This window comes from Styela clava, chromosome 3 (genome assembly GCF_964204865.1).
Source record: "Styela clava chromosome 3, kaStyClav1.hap1.2, whole genome shotgun sequence".
Classification (NCBI taxonomy): Eukaryota; Metazoa; Chordata; class Ascidiacea; order Stolidobranchia; family Styelidae; genus Styela; species Styela clava.
This window is the reverse complement of record NC_135252.1, coordinates 10,817,686-10,841,604: the sequence shown is the minus strand read 5'-3', so window position 1 is coordinate 10,841,604 and position 23,919 is coordinate 10,817,686. Positions and strand designations below refer to the sequence as shown.

The following is a 23,919-nucleotide window of genomic DNA, read 5'->3' as shown; positions in this document are numbered from 1 at the left end:
ATATCATTATCAAAATTATTTGCCATAAAGCGGGAAAAAGTAATAATTATTTCCTCTAATAAATCGACTTGTTTTCCGACTTGCGACAATTTATTGGGTATCATAAAAATTACGACATTGAATAATCTTCAATTTCTTGACGTAATGGAAATGAATGTGTAAAATCGTTTGAAGATTCCCGCAAAAACGAAAAACCGTGTTTACGATGAAAAGAGACTATATATTATTCGAAAATCAGCCGAAAATGTATTCGAATATTTGATTCGTTTTGGACAACCCTGTCTACGAACCACAGTCTTCTTTTCTACAATACAACAATAATTTTCGTCCCAATTCTTTAAAAAGGTTCGCCATTCCTGCTAGACTAACCCATCAAATTGCGTATTCCCTGACTACTACATGAAACATTAGCGTTTTCTGACCATCAAATGTTTGAGATTGTTTTGTAAAGTTCAAAAACAATTAGGTTGAAAATTTTTAGTTGCAGATTAGTAGTAATTTGACACCAGTGTAAATGTCGAATATTCAGGGAAGTATTTCACTGGCTTTATTTCGCTAAATGTCCGTACAATTATAGAGACCCTGCTCAGCGCAGAATGTTTTCAAAACATTTCGCCTATAATGTTTTTGAAAGTATAATTTCATTTGATTTCAATTGAAAATCTAGAAAGGCTTTTTGTATCTTATACTCACCAGAACAAATATTACAATCATTAGATATGAATATTGAACGTATTACTAGCTCAAAATTAATCCCTCATCAAACGCATTTGAACGTGAAATAACGGTGCACGAAACTACGCCAGTTATAAGCACCATTGAATATTAAACAATGCGGATATATATAGCACCAAGGTCTAACCCACCCTATTCCAAACAGCACGAAAAATTCGTCGCAAATGCGTCTTTCCTTGGAATTCAATTGCAACAAAGAACAAGACTTGCGTTACACGTAACACATTAATTTATAAGTTGCTCCTTCGCTATCCAGTAAGACATGGGTTGGATTCTGTACCAAGTAATGGTAATTATGTTCCTCAAGAAGTAAAGCATGCAAGAAGATTCCTAAAAAGTCAAACTAGTCTTCGACATTTTCTTTCTGAAAAACGATAAAATGGATGACTTTGGTGGTTCCCAACATTTTGTGTTGAAATCTTCTATTAGTTGGTTTTTGAACTGTTTATACCAAAATCCCTATGTTTAATTACCTTGCCTTTTGTAGTATCTTTTCCAGTGTTATACAAAAGTCGCATTTTCATTTTTACGCAGTTCAAATAGTTTGTCGCGTTTTCATGAATAATATTATACAAAAGTGAGTAATACTACAACGTATATTCCTATGCAAAGACTCTCCTCTAGATAGGAATTCACCCAATATCATAAAAATCATTTTATAGCATATATAATATATCGAACACATCTTTACATCAAAAGGTTATATTCAAATTATAAAACCAATTAACTTCGAAAGAAATTTTGAGAATTGAAATTAACGAAACACGGAGAATGAACTCTTCATGCAGTGTGATCGTGAATTATGCCAAAAATATTTTAAAGCAAAACAGGATTCTTCTACATATATACTTGAGCAATTTGAAATATTTGTAATTGAAAAGAATTGTTTAATAACAGTATTTGGAATAGAAATATCGCAGGCTTCGGGGTGGCGTAAAAAATTGTAGCGACTATAATACCAGGGAAAAATTGAAATTTTCATGACGAAAGAGATAAAACATATGACCTCATAAATGATGGCACGATCCAGAATGCTATGCCAGCCAATGCAGACCTCTTGAAATATGCGCAACAAGCTGGCGCACAACCTCAGGTTAGGGTTCAGGTTGTGCGACATCTTGGTGCGCATACTTCAGGAGTACCCAAAACTTGATGAGAGAAACGTAATAATATATCAAACATTAAAAGATTGTATTAAAATTATCAATCAGAAAAATATAAAAAAAATGTTCAAGACTTGATGAGAAAAATGTAATAATATATAAAACATTAAAATTAATCATAAAATAAAGACACGATGAAAAATCGGACAATACCTTTTAAATGAATTTTAAAATGTGAAACACTGATCAGAATAATTCCTTAAATTTGACAATGTTCGTTTCCAAATCTGACACGCATTTCGCCATCCTTAACATGACACCCGTCAACCCACTGCCCTATTTTGCCCTCCCTAATCTGACACGCATCGACCATATTTCATCATCTCTAACCTGACAGGAATCGACCCTATTTCGCCACCCTCAATTTGACACGCTTCGTCCGCATTTCGCCATCCCTAATCTGCCACGCTTCGACCGTATTTTGCCATCCCTAACCTGCCACGCTTCGACCGTATTTCGCCATCCCTAATCTGCCACCACGCTTCGACCGCATTTTGCCATCCCTAATCTGCCACCACGCTTCGACCGCATTTTGCCATCCCTAATCTGCCACGCTTCGACCGCATTTCGCCATCCCTAATCTGCCACCACGCTTCGACCACATTTTGCCATCTCTAATCTGCCACCACGCTTCGACCGCATTTTGCCATCCCTAATCTGCCACGCTTCGACCGCATTTCGCCATCCCTAATCTGCCACGCTTCGACCCCATTTCGCCACTCATCGACTGTGTTTTGCCAGCTCGAATTTGACAGGTACTAATCAATTTCATCAGCCCCAAATCTAAACACTTTGGCCATATTTCTTTGTAATTTTGAGGCAATTGTTAATTGTTATCTGTATACTAAACAGCGCATTATGACAGTCGATTTGGCAAAAACTGACACCCATCGACCGCATTTTGTCATCCCTAATCTGCCACCACGCTTCGACCGCATTTTGCCATCCCTAATCTGCCACCATTCGACCGTATTTCGCCATCCCTAATCTGCCACGCTTCGACCGCATTTTGCCATCCCCAATTTGGCTTTTCGTCCCTATTTTGCCATCCCTAATCTGCCACCTTTCGACCGTATTTCGCCATCCCCAATATGACTTTCATGCTACCAACCCTCCTCAAATTTTGAAGGAAAAAGCGTGGATAGAGGTTGGCGAGGAAATGGGAATAGGGGGTAAGTTTATCTCGCACTTCGGGGACCGGAGAGGACAGTCATTTTAAGTCAAATGCAACCGAAAATAACAGTACCGGTATTCTTGTTTTAACAGTGAAAGAATGCAAGACAAGGTGGAGGTCGTTGAAAGATAGGTTCAGGAGAGAGAAGGCGTTTGAGAGTAGGAGTGGGGGTGGATGTAAAAAAATGGGAGTTTATGGGTAGCTTAGAGTTTTTAAACTCGTACTGCGAAAGCAGGAGGTGGGGAAAACATTTTTACTCTACCCATACCGTATGTCATTACCACAAAAGCCCTATTTTGATTTTTACAAAGACTGAATAAAACTTCATAAAATATTTCACGTCATACACTCCACTAAACTGATATGTCAATAAAATGAAATGACACTTTCATAGAAAACAAAACTCTTTTATTTGAAACAATGTATAACAATAAACTGAAAACTTGCTTTTCCCATCCTGTAATCATCATTGACCTGTGAAAAACAAAGATGCCTTACTAAGTAATGAGTATGAGGTAACATATGGCCCCTGCTTAATTTTAGAACATCTAGCAGTGTGCCTGAAGATGTCACCCTCGTTGTATATGAAAACGAGGGTGACATCCAAGATCAGAGCCAAGTGCAAGAGAAGCTGGAAGAGTCTTCTTCCAGCTTGGATATCGATCAGGCCATTTTACGCCTAGTTAATAAAGGTCAGTAGTATTCATATTTATTGCTACTACAAAACTCTGATATACAAAAAAGTAAAGATATCGATAATTAGAATTATTTGAAATGAACAGTATAATTGCAGGAAAGATACACAGAATGAAGAAACAGTAGCTACTCCTCTAAATGTTTTTTTTGTTTTTTCCAGAACAAGATGATGCTGAAATATTTGCCCAATCGCTTGTGCAGACATTTAGACGATTGCCAAATAAAAAATTTCAGCATGCAAGGATTGAAATTCAAGAAGTTTTGTTTCATCTAGAATTTAATACAGATTAGATACATGCTCAAATATATACTGGTTTGTAGTACTTTTATGTGTTACGAATATATTTGAATGCTAGATGGGGAGGGGGGGTGGCACACAATGACGCAACAAGATATGCAACTTCAACCTCGATATATTAGTGATGTTTATTGCGTAATATTGATCTAATCACCTTCAAACTTGGTCATTTTGCCATCCAATAGCTCCTTGGCCACTAAGAAAATCAGTGTACGATTCCCTTGTAGCAATCGCCCGGGATGTTGCACGACCCCCAATCTGTGACAAACTTCTCAGTAATGTATTGTTGTCAGCTTCTGAGGAAGCTTCCTGCACTCCTTCTGGCTGATTCTCTATTTTCCTCAAAAAGTTATGGAGGCAACAGGTAGCCTTCACCAACCCCATCAGCATTTGTAGGCTGAAGAGGCATTACCATATGGAATACTCTCCATTGGTTGGAAAGTATTCCAAAAACACTCTCTACCATTCGGCGAGCCCTTGACAACCTGTGGTTGTATATTTTCTGTTTTGAGTTCAGGTTGTTCCCACCATATGGTCTCATAATATTTTCCTTTAAAGGGAATGCCTCATCAGCTACAAATACAAATGGGGTGCAGTCTCCATGACTCGTCCTTCCCAATGGCCTGGCAAAACAAAGAATGTCATGAGATGATTTCACATATTAATTTTGTAATGTTACTATGGATTGTAGATCGGACTTATTTCAATGTATTATACTTAGTCATACCCAATGTGTAAAACAAACGGTTAGAAGCAAAACATGCCAAACTTACCTGAATTTCTAAGAATCGCTCAATGCAAACATATATCTTAACTACTTGACAAAAAGGTTCCTGCACATATAACAAACACAAAAGACTCACACATGTTATACAAGGTGGTAACATATGACATACATACTACTGTGATATCAAACAAAATCTAACATGAAGTAAATTTTGGGTAATGTTGAAAATAGGCAATTGGAACATCAAACACAGTACTGTTCACAAGAGCTTACAAAAGTGGTCGGTAATGAGCAAAGTGTTGGAAATAACATTTATTTTGTAAATATTCGACTGCCAGCCTACCTAGGATTAGGAAGATTGAGGGTACCATTGGCCAATCTTCTGCCAAAACAGGAGTCGGCAAATATACCCCCATCCCTGCTCCTCCCATACCCAAAGCGTATATATAATATAAGCGAGGCAACGCTCAGACAATGGACGCCATCTTGTGCCTATTGTTCTCGGCAATTTAACTCGGCGCCTTATGAGAAGTTCCAACTAGGCCGCGAGCCGAGGCAATTTATCTTTCAGTTTCGTAGCGCACATCAGGTAACTACCTGAAAATGATTTTAAAATGTTCCTTAGAAATTTAGTAACAAATATTGCCTTGTTCCCACTTCCAAAAGTTGCACGTTTTACAGAAAAGACGCTTTTACTACAATAAATATGTGTTACCATCTGTCCTATTTTCTCTGCTTTTCCGGTATCATGGGCCAATGAACGCAGACTTCTGCACGACGTGACAGTCAAGTTAGTCAGCTGTAGGTGGATCCCCAGTGGTCGGATGAATATCAGATGTACTCAACTGCTCGCTTTTGCGTTGAGTAGCCTTTCCATAGTTTTTTTCAGTTACCGGTAATATTAGTCCAGTTATTCTAAGGAGGTGTTGAAAAGTATAGGTAAGATATTAAACCCTTGTATATCCTTGCCATAAATAGCAATTTTAGTTGAGCACTAGCTCATAAGACGTTGTTAAATAGGTACGGTGCGGTAACTCCAAGGAAGGCTAGACCTAGAATAATATGTCACAAACAACGATATTTTCTGGCTTGCATGAAATGTTTATGATTAATTTAATGACTCTTCTTGACTATTCAGCAGACTTATACTACTATATAGGCCACAGCATATTTGGAAATAGAAATGAATGGCTGTTTCTGTAATGCACGGTTGTGTGAAAGAGAAGAAATTAATCAATTTTACTAATGTCGGTTGGTCTAAATCTAAATTCATAGAGTCGACAAGAACCTGGGAAGCAATGATAAGTTATGCCGGAGTGGAAAGAAAGGTAGCATTGGAAATGATTGAGAGGTGAGAAATGAAGTTGTAGACAAACAGTTGATGTTTCAAAATATAGTCTGTAGTCCATACTCATACTGTCATAGGACATTTCAGACTGTGATATATCAAAATTTAGTGTAGATATAGTCTAGTAATGGTATGCAAACACTGCTGGACTGTAGAACATGCAATGAGCATATATACGCTCATTTAGTACATCAGATAAAATGCATTATGTATTCAAGGTATTAGTTAGTATTTAGGGGTATTTTTAAAATCATGCTGCTCCAAATATTATTTTCTTCCTTATTTTAGATACTGTACTACAAAAGAAAACGGCAATGTTCCACCAATCCGACCTAACGCAGGCTCTGATCCCTGCTGCTATCAGTGCTATAAAATGGATTAAACAAGAAGTCTTGAAGCTTAAATGTATATGAGAATCATAATAGTTGCAAACAGCTTAGATGGGATATTCATATTGAAATACTTTAGCACTTTTCTGCAATTGGAACTGCCCATCAAATTCATGTTGGAGACTTCATTGAGATTTTCAATTCATTTTTTTCCCTCGACTATGAAGATCTTTTGAGGTTAACGAGGTATTAATAAATAAAGCTGAGGAATTTGAAGAGGATATGAAGAATGTAAATGATACCAGGGCACGTTTATTTAACACTGTCAAACATAAGGATTATACTCTCCACCCAACAATGATTCACTGAAGAAGCATGTGGCCCTCAAATCAGTTCTTGAGTTGGCAAACTGCAAAGAAAAATAGTCAAAATAATTTATGAAAGTGTGGCAAAATCAACTTAAATTGCACAGATTTTTGTTTTTGTATTGACTGCAGAAATCACAGTACACCTATAGAGAAAAAGTCGATTTTTGAGATAGTGGATTTCGAAAACAATTCAGAAGAAAGTGAATTAGATATTACAGTTGATTTAATAAGTATCATACATTTGTTTTTTTTTTCGGACATTTGTTAGTGTCGTAGTCCTGTTTCTAGAAATATTATTGCCTTTGTTCAAATACATAACCACATAAACTAAAAAAAGATTAATTGTAAATTGTAATATTTCTGTTCACTATGTTATGTACATATTGTACATTCATTTAATTTTCTTGACTTTTGCGGTAAATTTCTAAGTGAGAAATAACTGATTTATTTGTGTTTTCGTGCTCACGATGTTAATTTGTGACTTCATTGCTTAAAAATAAATACGTTTGATACTTGATAGCTTCTATAAAATGGATGTAGCTTTTTATGCTGTTCTTGTTGTAAACTGCTTGTGGTTATTACATAAAATTTATTCTCAAATGTGAATCAGCGTTGTTGGTGTCGCTGCTTTCGAGGTCACTCCCGACTCCTGTCACACAATTAAAGTATTTTTTGTTGTTGGTTACATGTATGCCATATTTTTCGTAATCTACCTAATAAATTATGATTGACTGAGGAAGTCCGATTTTGGTCAGGCAAAACATTACAGGAATACATTTGTGTTAGTGTGCTGTAGGGCTCTCGAATTGTATAGTTCTTATGTATGCGTTGTAAACTTATGGTTATTGAATTTCCGGGAACCTCTTATATTCAATTTCGCACCAGGATTGTGGAACAAGCTGTAATGCGTTCATTATGTTCGTTTTCACACAAAACTGAAGAATTTATTTAGTTACCAGATGTGCGCTACGAAACTCATTTTCTGGGCGTTTTCATGGTTTCGTCTCACGGCCCATATCCGTGGTAAGGATCTACAAGTGTTTAATAATTTACTTATACATTTTTCAACAACGTCTTAGCATAACTTAACTAATAATAACTAAACAGGGCTATGGAAAGCCTGCCCAACTCAGCGCAAGGTCGAGCAGAAATAACTAATATTCATCCGCTCGCTAACAGCTGGTTTAATTCAATTGTTACGTCATGCAGAAGTCATTGTTCAGTGCCGACAATGTAGAGAATATAGGACAGATCGTAGCACATATTTCTTGTAGTAAAAGCGTCTTTTCCGTAAAACGTGCAACTTTTGGAAGTGGGAACAAGGCAATATTTGTTACTAAATTTTTAAGGAACATTTTAAAATCATTTTCAGGTAGTTACCTGATGTGCGCTACGAAACTCACTTTCTAGGCGTTTTTTCATGGCCTCGGCTCGCGGCCTAAACACAATTATTGAAACATATCTATTATTTTCACTAATATTTTAGATAGAAAAATTTTGAAGGTCGCGTTTTGAAGTAGAATCATAGCCGAACATGCTTATATCCTTTCATGCTGGCCAAATTACATTTATAGTACATCAAATTGTCTTTGAAGACATGTATACCGGTTCCGAGTTGCTTCCGAAGTAAATAGGCCATTCTAATCGTCATAATTAACCATTTGACAAGGGCGTTCCTTATGACGTCACAGATGAAAAGTTGTATTTATTCGTCGAAATTACCGGCCGACCCAACTTTGCTTCAATGGCCGTTTCGATTTTCTGGTTAATATTTTTCGTCCGTCAAGCTCCATACTGCCCGGCTCCGAGCTGCGCTAGAAGAACAAATGACATTGTAGGATTGTTGCGGAGACATTTTACTGCCTCAAATTAGCGTATCACTATAAAATCTTTGAAAAAAAGGCCAAAAATGGTTCTACGCTGTGTTTGGTGTCAAATTTAACGCATTAGATAGTTTTTTATTATTAATTGCGTTATATATTTAGATAGCATATATCTTATAGTTCAAAATCCACCCTTCAGTTCCATTCTAGCCTTTATAGCAGCGGACTTATTCAATTCGTTACAACAACATGACAAAAATTTCCCATAAGACTCCATTGTTTCGCGTTTACCAAATATGGCACAAGATGGCGTCCATGAACCTGTTTAACATTAGGCAAGTTGGTTGCCGGCCGTTGCCCATACCCTCCAACGTCGACTGCCACAAATTTATAACTGTGAAAAGATAAACATTATGAGCATTTGTCAATGATTCAAAAAAAAAAAAATCAATAACAAGTCATAATTTGCTTATTCTCACTTTGCATCCACCACAGCCATCAACACAATGCTGTGCGTCTTCTTATAATTAAAAAACATGGATCCCGAATTGTTTGGGGCTTGAATGATGACATGTTTGCCATCAATGGCACCTAAACAATTTGACTTGGTTGGCGAGAAATTGTGAAAAAAATTAAAATTTCATAACGATCGGCGCGTTTTTCGCTGTTTCCATGGAAACGAAACCCCCAACCGGACTTCCTATAAAACTCACAATACTAGGGTGACAGGATAGCCCGCGTGAAAAATTTCATCTCAATTCGTCCAGCCGTTTAGACGCTACGCCCAAACAGACAGACAGATACACAGACAGACACAGAACGACCGATAATAAGGGTCTTCTAGAGCGGAGATCCAATAGTTTGTTTCGACAACTCCACAATATGATAACACAAAAAAATTGAAAATGGAGAATTCTGGAGAACGAGCAAAACCTTTAAATATAAATATGTAAATCTTATCCCATCCTAACGGCCGTGCTTTCCAGATTGGCACGATGCCTGTGAGAGGTGTTGGGAGCCTAAAAGTCTCATTGCGCGCAGCGCATCACGCACAGTGAGGCGCATTAGGAGCAGCGCATTGGGCACAGTGAGGCCGCATTAGGATCAGCGCATTGGGCACAATGAAGCCTCATTAGGAGCAGCGCATTGCGCACAATGCGAGATCGCATTACTGCATTAGGAGCAGCGCATTGGGCACAGTCAGGATTGACAATTCATCCATCCATTTTACCATTGTTTATGGAATCTATAATGACAAGCCAGACTCGACTTTTAGATAGTAGCAACAGTGATTAATTTGCTTTTTCAGTCTTTGAGAGCATCACATTATGTGTAGCGCATTGGGCACAGTGAGGCCGCATAAGGCATAAGGCTGTAAGGAGCAGCTCGTTGGGCACAATGCGTAGTCGCATTAGGAGCAGCGCATTGGGCACAGTGAGTTCGCATTAGGAGCAGCGCATTGGGCACAATGCATACCGGTAGTCGTATTAGGGGCAGCGCATTATGCACAGTCAGGATCGGCAATTTACCATCCATTTTACCATTATTTGTGGAATCTATATCTGTATATTGTCGAGCAACAATTGGATCTCGACTTGTAGCCTAAGCCTAAATAGTGTAGCGAATGTGCATTGTGTAACTATGGATCACATGTATTTAACCTTTTCATACTGTTAGTATGGTATATTTCACAAAATAGGCCACTTTATGATTCGCGACAGCGAGAAAGCCTACATTCTATAGCGAGGCCGTAGTTCGCCATATGGATAAGCCGTCTTATCGGCTTTCCTCTCCCCCGAGATAAATACAGAAATATGTAAATCCTATCCCGCCATGGTTTTGCGGCAGCTTCCGGCCCTCACCAAAGTAACTGCACTTGCTCGGACAAGCAGTTTACCACAATGACAAGAAATGAATCCAAGATTCAATTAATTCTGTAATTCTTGTTATAAATAACTAGTTTCACCTAACCTATTTCTGTATTTACAGTATTTAAGTCACTCATTTGTGTGAACTAAAAGATGTCATCTGACAGTGATATTGATTCGGAGTCGGAGGTGGGTCATTTTATTATCACTTCTGCACTTACAGTAGCTTCTAAATTGAGAAATTACTATATGTCAGATATGTCTTATGTTGCTTTTTACAATAAACTATATGTATTCATGGCTTTGTTATATTTGAAAAAGAGTCATTACAATCGAGAAATATTGTATAGAAAGAAGCTGATAAAGGATGAGAACATGAGCATTGAAGGGATTCTGTCCCTGCGTTTACTAGCAAATCTTGAATTTCATTGTTTTGTGCCTTTAAACTTTTGTTTTCATTTTTGTATTAAACTATCTAGACTGATTTTAATGACTCATAAACACATGAGATGATGAGAATTATACTCAAACTATACTGAACTAACCAATAATTTTTATCAGGAAGAAGAACCTCAATTGAAATATGAAAGAGTTCGCAATGATCTTCTGAAAATTTTATCAGAAGATGCAGCATCATGTGTTGTTATGCAATCCAAGGTAAGATAACATTGTGAGCATTTTTATCCTAATTTTTTCGTTGGCAAAATTCTTTTATTTATTGTTTTTGTTCTATTCAGTTTGTTGCACTTGGAACACACTGGGGGAAAATATATATATTGGATCATAATGGCAATAAAGTCACAAGCAAACAATTTGAATCGGTAAGCTTATTGAGTTCTAATTTTGCGCAAAAAAAATGGCATTTGGTTGTTTTATACTTGATACACCAATCAGTTTTCAGTATCATATTCTTCGTAGACATGAGAAGGCTGCACCCAGTTAATGTTGCTGCTTATAGTTATGGTAATTGAACTTGCTTATCAGTAATTAATTCCGAATTTCATTCAATGATTTTGCTTTCCATGTGTCTAATTCAGCATTTTCCAACTGCGTAGGTTCTGGGCCAGGAAATTTCAAATTATATTTGCATTTAAATTGTAATATTACTAATATTCTTCACATACTCAGTATTATAGTATGCACATATTATAAAGTGTTCGAATTGTATAAAAGATAGTACAAGTTATGCCTATCAGCTATCACAATCCATTATTGATCCAATAAAACTTGAATGACAAACTGAAACCAAGTTTATGTGTATACATAGTGACTAGATGATGAAGAGTTTAAAAATAGGGAGGACTACATAAAAAAAGGATTGAGAACCTCCGGTCTAATTCAAACTACAGACCCTCGCTTCGAAACATTGATTTAAAAAAGACTTGGGAATGCCAATAATTGCTAAATCTTTTTATTTAATGGATTGTTTCACTTCATTGTGGTTCATTTCAAATTTCTATATTGAGAATAGTGACTTTTTTAGGTTTGTGTAATCTGAAAAATTAAATTACACAGCACAATACTCAAGTCACTGGGATTTCTCTTGATGAAGGCGGCGAATATTTAGCAAGTTGCTCAGATGATGGAAAAGTCGTTGTTGTCGGGCTGTATTCTGATACTGAAAACATCTCTATAAATGTTGACAGGCCTGTGAAGGTATGGTGGTCTGAATGGTCTTTAGTAAGAGATATAATAAACCCCAAGTTTCAAGCTTCTGTGTAAACATCTAATTTTGGTTCAGTTTACACTTCTAAGCACATAAGGGTTCACTTATATTTATGTTTTCCCTTGATTATAACATGTCTGAGATCGCTTGGGCTTAGTTAAGTAGTAAAGTTGGGTCAAATATTTGTTTGTAAGGTTGTAGTTTGTGATGGAAAATCAATAATTACTGGTTTCAAAATTACCCATGTGTAATTGTTTGTATATCAAGTGCTTTCAACTATGTTATACTTTAGTTAGATTGACACAAAAATAAATGCTTGCTGGGTATTCGGAATGGATATTTATTTATTCCACATCTCAAAATCATTAAATACAATTGCCATGCCATACAAAAACGTTTAGATAAACCTCTTTTTTAAAGTGTTTTTGGAATTGCTTCAACTTAGATACTCAGCTGCTTTAAATAGCATTCTGATATTAGAAAATAAATCCCTTCTGCTCTTTCTCTAAGATTATGAATGCGATTTGCTGTTTTACAGTCTGTTGCTCTCGATCCAAGCTTTTCAAAAAATAGTTCTAAGCAGCTGGTTTATGGTATCGACAGTTTGATTTTATATGAAAAAGGCTGGCTTGGAAGATCTAAAACTACAACACTACATACTGGTGAAGGATTAGTTAGAAACATCAAGTGGAAAGGTCATCTAATTGCATGGGCAAATGACTGGGTAATTTGGAAGTAGTATTAAAACTTGGTTTATTTATTATATATACAATTAAATAATACAAGTTCTATTTTTTCTCAAATCAAATTATTTTGAATTTTGGTATTGCTCTCAGTCTTACTTTATTAATCGGATATTTTATCTTTCAAATCGCATCTGTGACCTAGCAATGAACCAATACTTCCAATGAATGATATATAGTTATTATGATAATGGTATATCATTGTGATTAATAATGTTATGTTGTTTAAGCAAGTAACAAATGATTTGGGGAACTTAAAAGGGATAAAACTTATGTTAAGGTACCAAACTACTTACCGTACCTAAGTATTTATATTTTGTTTTCTAAAATAAAAGGGGGAGCTTTACTGTGACGTTGGACCAGTTTGAGGTAGTTTTATGATAATGGGAATAAACTCAGACAGATCATGTTCCCACATTTTATAGGGAGTTAAAATGTACGACATGAAGCAACGACGGCGAATCACACACATTCCACGATCAGGTGCTGGCAAACAAAACTTGAGACCTGAACTCTACCCAGCTCATATTGCATGGAAAAATGATAGCACGTTGCTCATTGGATGGGCAAATGAAATTAAAGTGAGTTCCATCAAATTTTTCTCTCCGTGTACTGTCAATATATTGATTGACCTGTAATAAATGAAGTCAAAATAATACTATGTTCAATTCAACACTCATTTATAAGAGTTCAACGAAAATTTCAGAAATGAAGATTGAGTTTTGAGATTATATTTCAATTTTTATGAAGGGATTTGATTTGCAAGATTTTGTATATATATGTGTGATATATCAATGATACTGCTACAGTTTTGTAAGCACCTTTATATTTTCAATTTTTTTTTATCTGAAGTCTTTTCTATTTTATTCATTTTAGGTCTGTGTTGTTAGAGAAAGACGAAGTCGTGACTTGACTCGTGATCCAGACAAATATGTTGAAATTGGTAAGTTGTTTGCACTCATTTTACATTTTGATGATTTGTATATGAGCGAGCAAACACACACTACAAAACAGCAGAATCTCAATAACTGTTCCATACTAAGTTTAGAGTGATATCGCATTAACAATATCTTCTATTTGCTTGGTTGTCACTGGTCTGAGATGGGATGTGGAATTATTACTTTATTCATATTCACAGAAATATTTATATGTGTACTATAATTTCACAGTGTACCACCTACCTATCGATTTTGCTTGTTCTGGTATTGCTCCTTTTGGTACTCAACTTGTTGTTCTTGGATATGAACTGCAGCCTGATGAGAAATTAGAGGGTAAGTAATGCGATTTGTAGGTGTTAGTGTCGTATAACTACTAGGATAAAGAAAATTATTCTCTTTCATAACTAGAACTGTGTGTATCGAACTCAGAAGAATATTCAAATTCCACAAATTATATAGTAGTCTTTTGATGAAGGGGAAGTTTCTCTTCCATTAAAATGAGGAATTCTCCATCCGCCTGTTGGTCTTATGGCTCATTAACATCTACTGTATAATCTATGGTAAGCGTTGTTAGTTAGATATTCCATACGGTACTCACCGAGTCACTGTCAATATCAGTAGTTTCAAAACTCTAGAATTCTAACTTTTAGATATTAGATCCTCGGGTGTCGCTGCTCGATAACCAGCTTTGGTTCCCCGCGACTTCCCTCCTCCAGTAAACTGTGTAAATTATCATTTTCTTGTACTTGCGATATTTTTTTACTGGTTGGAAAAAAATAAACTTGACTTGACTTGTGTTCAGAGATAGCACAATTCTTCCTTGTGTGTTTTTGTTACATCTTATAGTATTTTAATAATAAAAATTGATTATTGCAGCATCCGGAAGCTCTGGTAAACCCACTAATAAGCCTTCAGAGAGACCTCAGCTCCGTATATTAGACCCTGATCCATCTGGAGGGGGGTATGATGAAATGTCATCTGACGCTTTGTCAATCAGAGGTTATCAAACTTACAGATGCAATGATTACAGTCTTAGTGAGTTGATTTTAAATTTTATGAAATTTTTCTTTTTCTTCAAAGTAATCGTAACTGGAAACATGATAAAATTTGCAGTATTATACTTTATTCTTTTATGATTAGTTAGTGTTGTCAACAAATTCATTATGAATTGTTTTACTGCATCTCAGAAAATGTAATAACCCGAACAAAGCTCTACAGTTCCCTTGTTTGCTTGGTTATTCAATGTGGAGTAGAGGTCATTTGCATGAGAAACATCAATATTCATATTTGCGTGTTTTTCAATGTTCACCCCTCCATAAGCAATATGAAAAAATTTTTATTTGGGAATTTTTACAAATTTTTGTTACCAAACAATTTCGTTTCACTGGATGATATAATTTGGGGAATTGATATTTTAGCCCATGAAACAGGAGAAGGAATGCTGTATATTGTTTCACCAAAAGACATAGTATTAGCACGCAGAAGAGACAAAGATGATCATGTGTCGTGGTTGTTAGAATGTGGAATGTACGAAGATGCATTGGATGCAGTAGATAGATTTGGAAAAGAATTGAAAACACATAACTTTCTCGTGAGTACAATTGTGTAATAACTTTAGGTATATTTTCTATGTCATTTAAAACGATGTTACTTTTTTGGTTCGTATCATTTAAAGTTTATTTTGTATCACTCAAAATTCACAGTGTTCTTATACAGAGTGACCCAAAAACAGAGCCCAAGTAATTTGAAACAATTTCTAGTAAAACACGTTCATAACTTGTGTGCAAAAATAATTTTTGGGTAAAATAAAAAAGAGTACACAACTACACAAACGAGAATATCGGTTGGAAACCGAAGACTTATCGATCGATAGTTAGGGGATCCCCCAAAACAGAAACTGAAGTTTCGATTCATCCGCTCTTGTAACTTGCGCACTGCGCATCGCACACACACACTCGTCGGATTTCAAAATTCTCTCGCTTTACAAAAATCTAGATCACTATATCAATAATTGATTGATAACTCGCTAATTATACGACATAATTCGCCCAAAATCAATAGGCTTCTGGTCCGAGATAAGATGAATGCACATGCAAAATCTGGAGCAGATTCAATCTCGCTTTCGTGAGATACCGCGTGCATCTAACAGACACACACACAGACAGACAGACATACAGACATACAGACAAATACCTATCAATATACTTACCGATCTTAATATCGATAAGTAACAAAAGTTCAAGCGTTGAATAAATTTACTATTTGCTATACAGGAGGTTGGGATGACATACATCTCTCATCTTCTTGACGAAAAACAGTATGAAGATGCAGCAAGAGCTTGTGTTAGAGTCTTGGGAAATGATATTGAACAATGGGAAAAGATTGTAAGTTTGGTCCATTTATTTAGGTAATTGTTGAGTGACATTGCTTCAATCAAGCTTCACAGACTGGAATCGCAGTTATTCTCCAGGTTCAGCTCACCTAGTGAAGAGGTGGGAATGTGAAGATTTTTAGACTGACCAGGGATGCTATGATCTCTGGTCTACAATTATTATTCAAAGATTTCTGTTTCTCAGAATAATATGCTTGTTGTAATTCTTTATCAGTTTGTGAAAATTTTTTATTTTAACAGGTTGACAAATTTGCAACAGCACACCAACTCAACACACTTTCACCATATTTACCAAGAGGAGATGTCAGGTTACCATATCGATGTTATGAACTCGTGCTTCAGGATATATTAAGAAAAGATCATCAGGTTATTTTTGATTTTACTGCAGACAACAGAGTTTAATTACAGTAAAAGGCAAAATCATGACAATGGCGCATTATGGTAAGCATTATGAAGATATTTGCCATTGCTTCTTTGATTATGTGCGAATTCGCAGGTTCAAATCCCATGGGGGATAATTGTGAACGAGAGGATTGCTGGACTTTTCGTTGTTGTAGGGTTCCCTTCCCATGCTAATATACCGTCACATGAACAATAACTTGCTGCGCTATATGGTTACGCCATCTGATCAGCTTAAAATACTATTTTATATTAAAAAAAAACACTAAACATTTCTTTCAGCCCTTCTTATTTAGGTATCAGATACTGTTTTATAAAGTATTTAATGAACTTGTTTCCAGGCGTTTTCTCAACTTATCAAAGACTGGCCTGGTGATCTTTACAACATTGCTTTCGTCGCTAATATGGTACAGTCTGCTCTCGATGATTATCCGAAAGATACAACATTACTTGCTACATTAGCAAGATTGTAAGTAGAGACCTTCTTCAAAACAATTTCACATATAGGTTGTATCAGTGTTTTCCGACACATGGGTTGTGTCCCAATACTGGGTCGCCTGGAAATTTTATTGGGTCTATTATTTTTCCAATAATAACTTAAAACGAGAATATCGGTTGGAAACCGAAGACTTATCGATCGAGAGTTAGGGGATCCCCCAAAACAGAAACTGCGGTTTCGATTCATCCGCTCTTGTAACTTGCGCACTGCGCATCGCACACACACTCGGCGGATCTCAAAATTCTCTCGCTCTACAAAAATCTAGATCACTTGATCACTAATTAATTAATAACTCGCTAATTATTAGACATAATTCATCCAAAATCAATAGGCTTTTGGTCCGACATATGATGAATGCACATGCAGAATCTGGAGCAGATTCAATCTCGCTTTCGTGAGATATCGCGTGCATCTAACAGACAGACAAACAGGCATACAGACAAATACCTATCAACATACTTACCGATTAAAATCGATAAGTAATTAATTACAGATTTTATTTATTAGTAAATTTTAATGTTTGCTTCATGAAGTGTTGCTTAAATAGTAGTTGTATATGTGGGAGATATGACAGCATAAACACTTGACAGCATCCTTCTTGCTTAGAACATCGCCACAATTTTAAAAACTCACTGATGGTCAAGCGCAGATTTCCAACTTCGAAACGATTTCTGGGAAAATATATTGTTAATGTTGAAAATTTATATTAGTAATTTGATTAGTGTTTGAGCATATTATAGGGTCGCAGGACTTTTTTAAATTTTAGGTCGCTTGAAAAAAAGGTTGGTTAGTATTATAAAGTAACCACTAACATGCTGTTTCAATTAATGGGAATGGGGCAATAATATACAATTCACTTTTATTTTTATGTACAAAACTTATTCATCTCCATATTACCTGAATTTTTTTGTTTATCAGGTATGCATTGGACCAAAGATATGATCGAGCGTTATCCATATATTTGAAGCTTCGACATCCAGACACGTTCCAACTAATTCGAAAACATAGCCTATATGCAGCACTGAAGGTAGGATTATAAATAATTTCCGCAACAAAAGATAGAATAGGTATGAATGTCAATGTCATATTGATTCAAAAAATCAAATGTTGTTTGTTCCAATAAATTAAAATGGCAACATTTTGGGTGAAATAATGGGTCCATAGCATAGGATTTGTCAGGAATTCAAAAAAAAAAAGTTATCAGCTTTCTAGCGATTTCTACCAACTTTAAGTACTAAAAAATTGGTCTGGTAGCTGATTAATTTTTTTTTTTTTTCGAAACAATAATTTAGCAAATTATTTCATCTGTAGACTTTCTGTTCAAAAATATCTGTGAAATGTTCGGCAGTTGATGCATCGCCTGGAGCATTAGAAATACGCTTGCCGTCGCACATTTAATTACCCTACGAGGGACCGGTGTTCAATTACGGCTTCCTCTAACATCTGAAACAAATCACTCACTAACCAAACTCGCACTAATATGATTGGAATATTCTATGGAGTAAATTTTCTTTGGGTGAAAATCATTTGTGTATACAAGTTATTTGCGTTTCATTTAACTTGCAGAAAAATATTATTTTGCTGATGGAATTTGGTGGTAATAAAGCCGTTGATCTCCTTCTTGATAATATGGAGCATGTTCCTGTAAGTATCGCATGTTCTAAAACTCTGATATACGAGTTTCAATAAGGCAACGTAATTGTCGTCCCATTTCTTGGCAATAGAAATTTGAATATATTTTCCTGTGTCTACAATACATTTATGACAGCTATCTTGCAGTCCAATGAAATTTTCATTATTAGTAGATGAGGTTATCTGTTGGTCAAATTACCTCCAAACAACTATGAAGGTTTTGGTTTTTGAAAGAATTTAGTAAGCAAAGATGTATTTATAGTTCTATTTAGATTGGTAGAGTCCAAATCACATTATGATCAAACAATTCATACGAAAGAGATTAAAAACAACCTGTGAAATAACCAGATAATGAGGCTAGGGAGAACAGAGACTTTTCCTATAAAAGAAAAAGTGGCTAACTAAATTGCATTAAAATCAATTTTGCGCCTAGCATGGTGGCCCCTTGTTGGGAGCTGTTGATATAGTAAGAAACAAAGTAAACTTGAAACTGTTAAGTAATGTTAAAAATGAATATCCTATATTGTGAACATCGTCTTTCATATTATTCTTATGCAGATTGAAAAGGTGGTCAAGGAATTGAAGGGATATCAAGAGTATCTCCATATGGTAAATTTTTCATTCGTTCATTTTATTGAATATAGTATACAGTATTTATACCATGTGCTGAAAGCAGATTTCATTAGTCTGTTTTCAAATTTTGTTTATACCATTCAATTCAATTATTTTTAACAAAATTTCACTGTCCATGGACTGACGCTCTAATAATAAAAATTAACACCATCCCTATATATTTGAAAACCCATTCAATCAAGTTTAAACTTAAATTAGACCCTACGTGAATGGAAATTAAAATAGATTTCATTTATTCCAGTATCTTCACTCCTTGTTTATTCGAGATCCTCATATTGGAAGCAAATATCATTCTGTACAATTGACACTTTATGCTGAGTTTGAGCGACCTAAACTTTTACCATTCCTGAAGTCAAGGTACAATACTAATTTTTCTGATTCATTGCATAATCGGTCATCTGCTAGAAAAATTCAGGAGAATATGAAAGTTTGGCTCAAATTATAAGAAATCAGTCAACTTATTGTGCGTCTAAATCTGACATGAGCTATGTCCCGCTGGCCAAATACGCCCGTTGGTTGATTTAATCTGGCCCGCCTGATGTGTCACAACCAAACTAAACAAATTTCGATGTTTTACCTAAAAAAACTCAAGAAATTTATTGAGATTTAGATCAAGTTTAAGCACAAGGCTTATTGTTTTCCAATTTTGCAACAGTATAAATGTTGTTCATAAAATGTGACTTTTCACGTCACACTTACATGGCCTGCCAGTCTGGGTGGAAAATTTTTTTTGCTCCTGGTTCAAACACTTTGCCCATCCATGGTCTAAATTGATTGATCTGCTAGCTATTCCCATCATCAGCTTGTAACATTATTAGAGTCCACCATATGATACGGATTGTTTCTCCATGGATGTATGAAATTTACCTCCTACATGATCAACTTTTTTATGCCATTTCCCTATATGAATTTGTACCTTTGTTTTTATTCTATAGCAACTACTATGCACTCGAGGAAGCTTTACATATATGTGAAGAGAGAGACTATGTTGACGAAACAGTGTTTCTACTTGGTTAGTTTTTCGCACGTTTTATTTCGTTGATCTCTATAGATTTCTCAATGCTAATTTGTGGAAGTGCATTCCACATCAATTGAAAAAGAAATTTTGGTAAACATGATTGTTTTCAATGTTTTAGCTCGAATGGGGAATGCTTCTCGTGCATTATCTCTTATCATTGACAATGACAGTGATGTGTCTAGAGCGGTTGAATTTTGTAAAGAACAAAACGAAGTTGAATTATGGCAAGAGCTTATTGAAAAGTCGCTTGATAAACCAGGTAAGAATTTTTCTGCAAGTATATGACATTGATACTAAACCTGTTCAAAGCAATATACAAACTTAATATTTTGAATGTGACTGGCCATAAGCAGCTGTCTTATACAGTTGGTTCCAGTATATAAATTCATCATTGTTTTGCGTCAATCAGTGTTATTGTTCAATATCAAAACAGAAAAACCTAACATAAGCTAAAAAATTATTTAATAAATTAAGATGAAGATATGTGTAAACAGTAACTACTTGTTGAGAAATGTCGCAGAAAATAAATTAGACAAAATATGAAAATTATTATTATGAAGTTTGCAGTTCAGATATTTTCTTTAATAATTCATGCCTATGTTTCGGTATAGTCGCAAAATATTTCTTCTGTAATTCAGAGTATTTATCAATTACTGGAATAACATCTCTGTAAGTCCAATCTTGCCAGTTCCCATTAAACCGATTTAACAATTGAATTCGTAGCTCTCTTGTATTAACGCAGTCCACTGGTGGACACTTGGGAATTTCACTTTTAATATGTGGAAAAATCATGGCACCTCGAATTGCGAACCAACCTCCATATTTCGGGTGTACACAAACACCATAAATTCGTTTTGATTTATTCCATGGGCTTTCACAGATGCAATCCGTTGAGTTTTCATCTTCTGGCATGTCCGATGTTTTTTCATAGATGCCATTGCTATGAGGTTGAACTGCACAAGGGCATTTCTTTTCATGCTTGTTTTCTGCATCTGCTTTTTGATAATAATAAGCTGCCCCTGCAACGTGCGCTGCTGTTTGCACTAATATTTTAGGTCTTTTATTTGGTAGAATCTCAAAATCATGTATTATTTCAATGTCAGCTTCAGGAATTTGTCGTTTTGCTTCATTAAAATGATGAATTAAACATGAATCAAGAGGATCTCTCTGTGAATAAGCATCTTGATTATTCCTTTTCTTTACTTGTGAATTTGTGGTATCATGTTCATTCTTGATGTAAGGTACAAATGCCTTTTCAAACATTGATGGAGAACTAATTACCACAAATCCAATAGCATCAGGATCAAATTGTAGTTTGAATGGATTTCCAACCATATTGTTGTACCAATCTATTTTGAACGGATGTATTTCCATTCCAATGGATCCAAAGTATCTTTGTAGAGTCGAACGAACAGTTTCAAAATCCATGTTAATATTAAGAACTGAAAAAAAACGAATAATATGAATAAAAAATGTTCGAAAATACATATGCACTGTGAATAAAGTGAACGTTTGCAGGTTAATTCTTCACTATGGCACCAGTTTGTTAATTGAATCAATTTTGGTTTTGAATTATGATGGCTTACGATTTATTTTTACCAAGAAATATACCCAATTTTTCTCCTACCTATTTGCTTATGAAAAAGCTTTTCATCGATGATCTTTTTAATTATATAACAGCCAATACTGTTGTTGTCACAACAATTGTATTTTCAAAAATTAACTTTATACCTAATGCCCACATTTCAACTTGTTTCAGAATTTATTAGAGATCTACTGAACAATATTGGGACTCATGTTGATCCTGTAATTTTGATTCGACGAATTCCTACTGGACTACGTATTCCAGGTCTTAAGGATGCTCTTGTTAAAATATTGCAGGTAAGAAGACGTTGGAATTAAATAAAAGTACACACCAGGAAGCTGCTACTTTCGTTCCTGTTTACATCATTGATCAATGGATATTCAAAAAAAGTTAGTTATTTTGAATATCCATAAATCAGCATTGATCAATGATGTAAATAAGAACAAAAGTAACAGCTTGCTGGTGTGAACAAATGAGCAAGATTATTCATTCCATGGCATTTATGCTTTTTCTATTTCCATTGGAGAATCTCAGGACAGTCACTATTATAGTCGAATCTTTGCTGTCACAAAATTATTAGTTTTTTACAATTAGTTGTTCACAGCATTTTCTATTTTGTAGGATTATTCCATGCAAACTTCGATGTGGTTCCAGTGTAAAAGAATATTGTCATCTGACGTCATCAAACTTAACAAAAGGCAGCACAAAGTTCACACACGGGCATTCAGAGTCGATGGTAGGCATTGTATTCAGAGGAGTCTAGATATTTCAGCATATGGATTTCTATGTGTAATCAATGATTCACATGCCCACAATGTACAGATTTAATGTTTTGGGGCTAAGTCCAATTTTCAATAAGTTTGTCTCAATTGATGATTCCAATTTACGGTATTAGATTCCAGCAGTGGTAAGTTTTTTTATAAATGTTCACACAATTCTTGTCTTTTCCCATAACGGTAGTAATCGGATTAATATATTAACTTTAATATTTTTTTCAGAGGATAGAGCTTGTGATGCATGTGGTCTTCCACTTATGTTTCCGACAACACCAGGCCTTGATACTCCATTAATCGATGCATTTATGTGCCATCACCTATTTCATGACGACTGTCTACCGCAACAAAACAGGGTTAGTTGGTGTCTATCTCTGGTTTCATTTTTTTGACTTTAAAGCAATGCTATTTCTCTTGTATACAGGTTAAAAATATTGATTGAAAACACAAACACATATCCACGTCAGTATTTTATATTTAAAAATATGCAAATATTTGTGCACTAAACTATACAGTAAAAATAAATGACAAAACATTTGATCTATCAGGCATTGAAATCGATGTGTAACATTTTTTTTAGACTTCATGTAGCATATGCAGTGGACAAAGGCGACGGACACTTGATGCCAGATAAAAAAAATTATATATTATTATATGTGATGATTCTACGCCACACTATTGATCACCCCCAAGAATAATAACTATAATATTCCATTGCTTTCATATTCTATTGTGCAATAAAGTATTAGTAAAACTACATCTGTGCCACTGATCCAGTTGTTGAGAAATATTTGTCTTGTATACATACCTACATCATAGATGAATGAAATAAATCGGGAGGGTGGCCAATGTGTCTGATTTTGAGTCGACCTAATTAACATGCTTAAAAAGGAATGTGTCCAACCAGAATTAAAACCTTACCTGTCAAAACTGATTTTTTTTTTGTATTCCACCAGAGGCTTTATACAACTGAGCAGTATTGACAAAAATTTTTGACACACTCCGACAAGATCAGGAAATCGTACCCCATGTTTCATGCTCATCCACATTCCTTGCCCAGTTATTCTAGAATCTAGTTTATATTAGGTTTTGGTCCTGGCCTGCACCCCTAA

General features: G+C 35.3%; 3 protein-coding genes and 2 long non-coding RNA genes across 6 annotated transcripts in view; 3 read left to right on the top strand and 2 right to left on the bottom strand.

Annotated features, from left to right (window-relative positions):
- Nucleotides 1–23,919, bottom strand: part of LOC144420965 (uncharacterized) — a 61,845-nt gene that overhangs the window by 26,330 nt on the left and 11,596 nt on the right. The window lies entirely within an intron of this gene.
- On the top strand, nucleotides 3,017–4,066 carry LOC120325638 (uncharacterized). Its single transcript, XM_078111231.1, has 4 exons — nucleotides 3,017–3,070; nucleotides 3,165–3,310; nucleotides 3,616–3,764; nucleotides 3,929–4,066. The coding sequence occupies exons 2-4, from the start codon at nucleotides 3,267–3,269 to the stop codon at nucleotides 4,057–4,059; spliced, it is 324 nt and encodes a 107-aa protein (XP_077967357.1). The 5' UTR covers nucleotides 3,017–3,070; nucleotides 3,165–3,266; the 3' UTR covers nucleotides 4,060–4,066.
- LOC144421061 (uncharacterized) lies at nucleotides 5,760–7,577 on the top strand. Its single transcript, XR_013474925.1, has 2 exons — nucleotides 5,760–6,144; nucleotides 6,430–7,577. It is a non-coding gene; the product is annotated as an uncharacterized LOC144421061 (long non-coding RNA).
- Nucleotides 10,600–23,468, top strand: LOC120342037 (vacuolar protein sorting-associated protein 41 homolog). Of its 2 annotated transcripts, none has more exons than XM_039410692.2 (23): nucleotides 10,600–10,718; nucleotides 11,091–11,186; nucleotides 11,267–11,350; nucleotides 12,045–12,185; nucleotides 12,734–12,919; nucleotides 13,364–13,519; nucleotides 13,815–13,881; nucleotides 14,108–14,209; nucleotides 14,753–14,911; nucleotides 15,295–15,467; nucleotides 16,150–16,260; nucleotides 16,509–16,634; nucleotides 17,009–17,136; nucleotides 18,085–18,193; nucleotides 18,733–18,810; nucleotides 19,357–19,407; nucleotides 19,673–19,788; nucleotides 20,367–20,443; nucleotides 20,568–20,708; nucleotides 22,209–22,330; nucleotides 22,656–22,770; nucleotides 23,033–23,163; nucleotides 23,388–23,468. In XM_039410692.2, exons 1-23 carry the CDS (start codon nucleotides 10,683–10,685, stop codon nucleotides 23,439–23,441), a joined length of 2,559 nt encoding a protein of 852 aa, XP_039266626.2. In that variant the 5' UTR covers nucleotides 10,600–10,682; the 3' UTR covers nucleotides 23,442–23,468. The 2 variants fall into 2 exon arrangements, with proteins under 2 accessions (XP_039266626.2, XP_077967356.1); XM_078111230.1 differs by having other exon boundaries at nucleotides 10,651–10,712.
- LOC120342038 (cyanocobalamin reductase / alkylcobalamin dealkylase-like) lies at nucleotides 20,844–23,869 on the bottom strand. The gene is made up of 2 exons (XM_039410693.2): nucleotides 23,729–23,869; nucleotides 20,844–21,891 (listed from the first exon to the last, which is right to left on the bottom strand). The coding sequence occupies exon 2, from the start codon at nucleotides 21,875–21,877 to the stop codon at nucleotides 21,002–21,004; it is 876 nt and encodes a 291-aa protein (XP_039266627.2). The 5' UTR covers nucleotides 21,878–21,891; nucleotides 23,729–23,869; the 3' UTR covers nucleotides 20,844–21,001.

Bases quoted from the DNA above. Each gene is read 5' to 3' on its own strand.
- LOC120325638 (XM_078111231.1), top strand. From the start codon at position 3,267: ATGGGTAGCTTAGAGTTTTTAAACTCGTACTGCGAAAGCAGGAG. The intron at 3,311-3,615 runs GTGGGGAAAACA...GCTTAATTTTAG, and splicing joins TCGTACTGCGAAAGCAGGAG to AACATCTAGCAGTGTGCCTG. The intron at 3,765-3,928 runs GTCAGTAGTATT...TGTTTTTTCCAG, and splicing joins TTTACGCCTAGTTAATAAAG to AACAAGATGATGCTGAAATA.
- LOC120342037 (XM_039410692.2), top strand. From the start codon at position 10,683: ATGTCATCTGACAGTGATATTGATTCGGAGTCGGAG. The intron at 12,920-13,363 runs GTAATTTGGAAG...CACATTTTATAG, and splicing joins TTGCATGGGCAAATGACTGG to GGAGTTAAAATGTACGACAT. The intron at 23,164-23,387 runs GTTAGTTGGTGT...CATTTTTTTTAG, and splicing joins GTCTACCGCAACAAAACAGG to ACTTCATGTAGCATATGCAG.
- LOC120342038 (XM_039410693.2), bottom strand. From the start codon at position 21,877: ATGGATTTTGAAACTGTTCGTTCGACTCTACAAAGATACTTTGGATCC.